This window comes from Ooceraea biroi, chromosome 4, assembly GCF_003672135.1.
Source record: "Ooceraea biroi isolate clonal line C1 chromosome 4, Obir_v5.4, whole genome shotgun sequence".
NCBI classification, from domain to species: domain Eukaryota; kingdom Metazoa; phylum Arthropoda; class Insecta; order Hymenoptera; family Formicidae; genus Ooceraea; species Ooceraea biroi.
In genome coordinates this window covers 13129266-13137561 of record NC_039509.1, presented here as the reverse complement: position 1 = coordinate 13137561, position 8296 = coordinate 13129266, and the positions used below count along the sequence as shown (strand labels likewise).

Genomic DNA, 8296 nt, shown 5'->3' with positions numbered 1-8296 from the left:
TCGAACGATTGCTCGGCGTGATCAGCGCTAATAATCGATATTCGTTTAACAGAACATCCATTCACGAGACGGTAACTCGATCCGACGTTGCGTTTGGGGCGCGCCGGGTCTGGCATGCGCCGAATCAGTCAATAAGTCGCGACCGCGGTCGGGCCACGTGACCCGAGGATCGAGGAAGCATGCGCAGGACCGACGCCGCGCGATCGCGCCGCTCTGCTTCAGCACGTGCGCCGACGATCCCAGTATCACTTGCGCGATCGTTAAGCGACGCGGGTAATTTGCTCTCGCGTGCTGTCATTCGCGTTGATCGCAGGGACGAGGCTCGTCGAGGGGAACGATAGAGAGGACGGGTAGCACGAGAGAGACGGAGAGAAAGAGGAAGAAAGGGAAAACTCAACAGGAAGGAATCGGTGAGTCCTCGAATTATAATTCGGTGATTTTGCGCGATTTACGAGCGTGGGCGTTTTAATTCGCCCGCTGCATGTACGGAAGCCGATCGCCATCGCGCGCGCGATGACCACGTGCGCTCGGAAATCTCGCGCGCTCGCCAGGCTAACGGTATATTACCTCGCAACGCAATTCGCGAGGAGAACGGCAGGTGGGCATTTACGCGTAAACAGCGGCGGAGACTTTTTCCTTCGGTAACGACTGCAGAAACTGCTGTCCGCGCTATCAGAGATAAATTGAACTTCAACGGGTTTCTTATCTCTTCCTAGTTCTGCGTGCTTAGAGTGCGAGAGGCGGATAGTTAAATCGAGACGAGAAATCGAGCTCCGATCGCGTCCTGCAGGCCGTATGATATTGAGTAGAAGAACTATTTTTTAATTAATATTGTCATTTTAAGAGTCTGTCATTGCGCAACAGTTTGAAGGCGAGTGTGTTCTATATTAAGTATTAATATTAATGTAATATTGATGTAACGAGTTTTATTATGTAATCCAGTTCGCATTAATATTCTTGATGTCTTATTTAAAAGGAAAAGTGATATAATAGACTCTCTAAACTTGCAATAGTGTTGCGTGCCGCTAAAAGGATATTCGCGTGCGTTGATTGGCAACGTGTAATCTGCAACATCTGAATTGCCATTTCATACGCGATCCAAGCAAACAACATGTTGAAGCGTCTGTTTTTCTTTTATCGTCCGCGTAAAACGCATCTCGGGTGATTAGATATCTCACGACTAGATCATAGATCGTCTGCAATATCGCAGGAAAAGAAAATGCGTAAAAGTCTCGCGCAAAAGCAGCTGCGAATGTTAGTTGAGCAAATTTTGCGTTATCTCTGTATGAACAAACAAAAATCGATCGGATGTATCGCGATTTCGGGAAAATTCTCGCGACAATAAGTATAAAAGGAATGTCTTATATCCTATTTACATGGATTTAACCTTTGGATTTCTGGCTCAGTAACGGTGGGTTTATGTACTGGGAGGTCGCGAGGTAAACATAATACCACTGGGCAAACTAGCGAGGCTTTGTCCTTCAGCTTGCTCCTTCGACCTTTTCCTTAGACCGGTATTTTGTAAACTGATACCGGAACAAAGAGCAAGGGACAAGGGAGGTTTATACCTTTGATACGAATATCCGGAGACATCACGTCGTTTATAACAATTCCTCGTCTCAGGAATTTGGAATCTTGGCAAATACAAGCAAAATATGATCACGAAGCAACGATTAAGAATGACGATGTGCGCTTACCTCGCGAAAGTGTCAACAGATTCAAAGATCATTATAGTCTCGATGATATCTCGAAGGAAAGATTCATTTAATATTTACCAACAAATCGAAACATAACCCCAGCATTCTACGAAGCAAGGTTACTCGCGATAGCGCGACTATCGAAACATCTGGGACGCGACGCGCCTCGATCGCGTCTCGTTATCAATTCTCGCTGCACGAGCTAGGCTAGCAGGAACCGGTCTCTCTTGGGCGGCGTCGGAATCCGCATGCGCGCGCGCGCTATCTTGTCTTTTGTCGACAAAACGCGAGAGGAAGTCCACGTGGCCACGGCCGGTCGTCGATTGTCATTCGCGTCGCGACATCGTGCAGCGGAACAGCGTCAACCGCGGTCTTCGCCGCAAATTGCGACTCGCGATCATCATCTTCCTCATCATCGCCACCGCTCTCGCTTTCGACTCGCGTGCGTTGTGCAATCCGCGAATCGCGGTTCTTAATTGTGCTCTGTGTGCTGCCGCTCCTTGTTACGGTATCCGCGTATCGCAGCGTAACGTCGAGGGATCACTCCGGCGAAGGAGAGACGACCGGAAATCTAGGTAGGAAATGGGTCACGGATTTTCTGTTTCCCTTCGTTACATGCGTCGTGAATTCGTGATCGATCGTGCACCGAGTGTCCCATGAAACCATCGCCAACCATCGTTTCTTCGCTCCTGTTAGCTGCGCTCGTCTCTCTCTCTCTCTCTCTTTCTCTCTCTCTGTGATATGAGCCTGCTTCATCTTGTGTAAAGTGTAAAGATAAAGCATAAAACGCTTTTCGATGATCCTTTTTACTCGACTGGAAGATAATATTGTATCATTAGTTTCGGGCTACTTATGGAGTAAATAAAAAATTTATATTGTTGATCGCTGTCTCTGTAAGTAATACTCAGTGTACTTAATTTAATATAATTAATTAATACTTAATTTTTGTGCTGAGTCGAACGTCGAACGAATTGATCGAAAAGGAGTAAAGCGTTAGCGATGGTTTCGACATTCTCTTTGTATCGCATGCTTTTTTTTAATGTCGTCCATTATGTCAGTCGTGTCGTTGCACAAAGCCGCATCTGCGGTCTTCATTATTGAGAATGAACAAACTTTACGGTGAAACGCGACGTATGCTGACGATGATGTCATCCTTGGAAACTTCCACGTGGAGATTGTGACGGATGCACGCATATGTTAGAATTGCACTTTATTAGATTTTATTATTTATCTTCATGAATACTCATAATTGAAACAGTTTTTATAAAAATATGATACAATCTGTCAATCTTCATACACTTCACACTAAAATCGATGTGCAAAATTTAAAAAACAGTCGATTAATTTGATTCCATAACGCCGTGAATTTCCAGTCTATGAAATCGATGCTGATTATATAATTTCTACGCTGTTTATTATCCTGAATTTCAATTTTTGGTTTGGCATTTATGTCATTAAATGATATCAATGCGGAACATGCGAGTCGAAGGAATTTTTTTAAAAATGTAATTTCAGAGATGGAATATTTAATTTCGTCGAGAGAATTTTATTCGCATTTATTTTGATTTATCTGTGAGACCGATCGTTTATCATTAGCGAAACATTTTCCGCATTCGCGCTCGCTGCACCGAGCGATTCGGGTTTCGAGATGTGTCCGCTGATTTCACAAGTCTCTCTAACGAAATAAACAGAAACTTGCGGAAAACTACGACATTTCGGTGGACACGAGCCAAGACGGACTCGACAGTCGAGATATTTGTATCATTATAAACGCGTTCGGTGGCAAGAGCTTCCAACGATGTCTCGATATTGTTCCTCTTCGATTAGGCGGTGTTTACATTCCGCGGAACGTTACTGTGTGCCTCAAGGCCGACTGTGACAAAGACTGTTATCTATCGGTTACACGCGGCAAATAAACGTGATCTTGCGAGAGAACACAATTACGAGTTTTCGGGAATTCAAATTTCTAGAGGTAACGACCAAATGTACCGGATAAACAAATCATTAATCATCTTTCGGGCTACTCTGCAACAAAATATCAGATTGATGGCGCACAGAATCAATCTCGTGATACACGGCGCGATTTAACGCAATCGATCTCTAATTCTGTCTCGATGAATAGTACATCTTCTTCGTGAAATTTTTAATCGGAAGCATTGATCTCGAATAACGTTGCCTTCCCGCATTCGCGATCAGAGATCATCGAGTTTCGCGTAAATATTCATCTTCGTAGCTTCTTCAAATTATTAGCGAGAGCATCTTCCTGCTCTGGAATTGCTCTCTCAAAGGCGACATCGGAAGAGAAGGAGAGGAGAGGGGCGGCAATCGGGGTGAGATAAGAATACGCGAACGTTTGCGCTTTTCAGGAAAACGGCTCCGTGAACGATGGTATCCTCGACAGTGACGGAGGACGGGCAGCAGGTGTGCCCGGTGAAGAAGTGTGGCGCGGTGGGCATCGCGCCGGGCGATTATCGCCTGGTCGGCTGGGACATGGACACCACCGGCAAGAAGGTCATCGACGAGATCTGCCAGATAGCTGCGTACACCCCCGGCTCCTCGTACTCCCAGTATGTGATGCCGTACAAGGATCTCAATCCGACCGCCATAAAACGTCACAGTATGAAGGTCGTGACCAACGGCAAATTCCGCGTGCTCAGGAACAGCAAGACCAACGAGGTACGAATAACAAGGTCGCGACAAGGAAATATCGATGTTGATTGATTTATCGTTAAACAGGGAAAGTAAATGAAGTGCGAAAGATTCCTTCTGTCATAAATCTAAGGATCTAAGGAATTATCTTTGCTTCTGTATTTATTTTAAATTTGAAGTTTGGAGCGTAAGCTACTAGCAATTCTTCTACATGTGGTGAATGAAAGAAATTACTTTGGTCTTTTTATAATTGCGTTTACTTCGAAACAAGAGGATTCTCGTTTTTGTTGATTATGAGGACGATATATTTCATAGCATGTATTGAATTTACTTAATAAATTTCGTTAATAAATGGTTAATTAAAGTTTATTTTCTAAAAATAAGGATTTTTTCCAAGAAATCTCTCCTGTGCTTTAATATTTTTTTTATTCACTGTACCGTACTGAAATACTTCTTCACAGGTGATTAAATCAAAAAGCGAGGTATCGGCACTGACGGACTTCCTGACCTGGATGGAGACCGTAAAGGAGAACGCGGATGGCGTAATTCTGGTTTACCACGAGCCGCGCAAAGTCATTCCCGCGATGCTGCTCGAGTCATTGAAGAAGTACGATCTGGTCGATCGGTTCAAGCAGACGGTTAAGGGATTCGCGAATGGATTCAACATCGCCGAGGACAAGTGCGCGAACTCGGCACACATTTATTCTCTTCGAACTCTATCACGCACGTTATTAAAGAAGGTGAGAAGAGCATACATACATATAGTCGAAAGAGCTAATGCGATAATAAGAATGTGTTAATTGTAATCTTCAAGCGAAAAATGATTCTTGAATCAATACCACTCGATGTACAACTGAATTAATATTTAATCTGGATTGAGAAAATTATTTGCCAAAATTGTGAAGTCTGTACTTAGCAGATATTCGCACTTAACAAACGTGTCATAACTCTGAATAGCAGATTGTAACAATGATGAAAATCGAACGAATGTGCAGGAATCGAACCTGGGCAACGCGCAAGATAGGGCGGCGCTGGCTTTACAAATAGCACAGTACTTATGTTCAATCGAAGACATGAAGGCTGAAGAGGCGAGCGGGAAAGAGCAGAGCGAAGAGAACAGCGAGGCGATTTTGAAGAAAACGATCGAAATCACCCGGGAATTCTCGCAACCCGTCGACATCGAGGAGCAAGAGCACAGCGGTACGTGCGTCATTGAATATGCAATGCCGTTAATTTGAATATGTCGTGTAAAACGAGAGTTGGGTCGAGCAAATAACGCAAATGGGAAAATCAACGCGAATGTAACTTGTGTTGCAGAACTAAAGATGATATTTGAGCGGCAAAACAACTTGCGGCCGATATTCAGCGCTCTGTTCCGTATGAACCGACGCGAGCGTCAACACGCTAGTCCCCTGCGGCGATTGCTTGCCGAAGCCGGGATCGTGTACTCGGAGCTACAGGTGAGTGTGTCTACCGCGCGTATGATTAATTGAGTGCTAACAATCTAGCTCGTTCACACCGAGGGACATCAAATGGAAACGCGCAAAGTGTAGAAGTACAATTTTTTTCCCCCTAATTTCCCTCGCAGAATGTCTAATTTATCACCGAGTTATTATAACATCTCCGCGAGGATAAATTAACATCCAATTTAGATAATCGGTTGCCGTGAATCGATTGATCGCGATAAACAACATAAGCGACGCTTGATCGGCTACGTAAACTCTTATCTGCAATTTAAATAATTCCTTCATCGATTGCGGCGAATATACAATAAGGCAGTTATTCGAAATGTGTGTCTCAGGACGCGTGGACCAACGCGAAGAAGGAGGGATTGGAGAGCCTGGTGAAGGAGAAGCTACCGAAGGTCGACGAGAAGAAGTTGGAGGATCTGATGACGATTCTCGAGCGTCACTTCGACCCAGAGAAGAAGCCAAAGAGCAAAACGCTGGAGAAGAAGGGCGTAAAGACGAAAACGGAGAAGAAGATAAACGAAGACAAGGAGAACAATAACAATAAGAGTGACTCGGGCCACGATAGTCCCGACACCACCACGTCCGGCTCTCCCGTCAAGATGAGTGACGACGGCGTCGAAGTTAAGACGGAAGAGTGCGCCAATCAAGTTTAACGGCGCCACGACGTGTTTTTACACGCCGCAACGCGGGAGCGCTTCCCGTGACTGCATTGCGTCTTCATCGCGCGCCGTAACTTCACTGAAAGAAGCTCGTGCGGATTCTTTAATATTTTTTGTTGCCACATTTCTCGCGGACGGACAATCGAAATTTGATGAAGCAACACGCAAGCGAATGACGACGAACGTAGATTTAGCGCGTCGAGATAGGAATACGACTCGCACTTTAGCCAGATCTATTTACGTTTAAAGGCGCGCTGCGTTTCGTAAAATGCAGCTAAATTTATGTTCCTCCCCCCCGTTTGAAGAGGGTCGCGAAGGGATCCCCCTCCCTCCCGTTTTACGGTAAACTCTAGGATAAACGCGTTAGGACACGAGAAATCGCGATCGCATCGAGAACGATGAGACGAGTGTTATTTGTTAAGCAGTATTGTATTTTCCTTTTTTCTCTTTCTTTTTTTTTAGTTTTGTTCGCCGGCATCGAGAACAAGTGAACTCCGATTCCTGACACGCCGCCGAACAGCTAGTTAGATGAAATGTACAAATAACACGTTAAGCGACAGGTTTAGTTAACGCGCAGAGATATATTTAATACCGTTTAATACGTTTAATAATTTTATACTCGTTTGTTTTCTCCTTCCCTCTTGTTTCCTCTTTTATTTATCCTGAAATTCGTACGCCCCGCCCTGTCCGTGGTGGGAACCGTTCGTTTATAGACTGCTAAGCGTAAAGTAAAAAGCGTTAAAAGCATACGGAAGGTAATCGCGGGTTTTGTTACTCGCATAGTTCACGACGTGTACTGCTAGTGCACGATATTTTCTACTTTTTAACGTTTAAGCCGCGTGCGCGCGCGAAGCGCGTGTGATAGTATTAGGAGAGAGAGATATATATATTTTTGTATTGCCGCGCAATAATACGCCATTTCGTTTCTGCTGTGAGATCTCATAAAAATGTTGGATAATAAAGATTCGTGTTTATTTGCGAGTTTTAATTCTTTATCTCGCCAACAATCGCGTTCGCTAATTATATTTACCATAAATATCGTTTTAACGAATGAAATTTTGTAGTCATTCTCTGCGGCTTTAGCGTCGATAACGTGCTCAATTAGATTTTGGACCTCCATTTATGATATACAGAAATGCATATGTAAATTTTCGGTTATCCGATTCAAAAATCGCGAACTGATTGTGTACCGATAATCGGAGCAGCGGCCACATTTAACATTTAAATGTGCAAAACGTGGATCTAACAGTGGAAATAAGTGTACTGTTATTTTCGATTTCGCTCTTTGTTTTCTTTCTCTCTCGGATAGACGCTAGCAAAGTTATTTCAACGCACACTTTAATTGCCAATGTAATCCAAAGCAACACTGGGAATCGACGTAGTTCTCATCTGGGTGTGTCATTCGAATGGCATTCATTCTGTTCATACATTAAATGTGGACGTTCATTTTTGTTTTATATCGTGCATTTGCTCGATGACAGCGATGCGATATATCGGTAGTGATATTTTTGTAATCGACATCGTATAAAGACATGCCTATCCTACAATTTCTATACAACTAACAATAAAGATATTGTCGGTTTTCTTAATATATTTTTGGAGAATTTCGCTTAATTCCGTAAATTCCATACCATTTATTGCCGCGTTCCTTGAAAAAATTTAATAAAAAAAATTAATAGATTTCAAGTTCGCCGGTGGATCCACTCTCGGCGGAAGTTTACGCATGACGGGTCCGTTGCCCCGCTGCGTGCTCCTGCACAATATCGGACGTGATTTATTTCCGCGTGTTGCCCCGCGTTTATTAATCGCGGAGGGGCCG

General features: G+C 43.9%; 1 protein-coding gene across 2 annotated transcripts; it reads left to right on the top strand.

Annotated features, from left to right (window-relative positions):
* Window positions 1-244: 244 nt before the first annotated feature.
* LOC105278399 (maternal protein exuperantia) lies at window positions 245-8069 on the top strand. Of its 2 annotated transcripts, none has more exons than XM_011337459.3 (6): window positions 245-410; window positions 4064-4373; window positions 4808-5086; window positions 5342-5546; window positions 5664-5806; window positions 6148-8069. In XM_011337459.3, the coding sequence occupies exons 2-6, from the start codon at window positions 4083-4085 to the stop codon at window positions 6469-6471; spliced, it is 1242 nt and encodes a 413-aa protein (XP_011335761.1). In that variant the 5' UTR covers window positions 245-410; window positions 4064-4082; the 3' UTR covers window positions 6472-8069. The 2 variants fall into 2 exon arrangements, with proteins under 2 accessions (XP_011335761.1, XP_011335769.1); XM_011337467.3 differs by lacking the exon at window positions 245-410 and adding an exon at window positions 2041-2272.
* The last annotated feature ends 227 nt before the right edge of the window (window positions 8070-8296 follow it).

What these genes read in the sequence shown, in the direction of transcription:
- LOC105278399 (XM_011337459.3), top strand. Translation starts at nt 4,083, where the DNA reads ATGGTATCCTCGACAGTGACGGAGGACGGGCAGCAGGTGTGCCCGGTG. An exon ending in CACGCACGTTATTAAAGAAG is followed by an intron (nt 5,087 to 5,341) that starts GTGAGAAGAGCA and finishes ACGAATGTGCAG; the next exon opens with GAATCGAACCTGGGCAACGC. An exon ending in CGAGGAGCAAGAGCACAGCG is followed by an intron (nt 5,547 to 5,663) that starts GTACGTGCGTCA and finishes CTTGTGTTGCAG; the next exon opens with AACTAAAGATGATATTTGAG.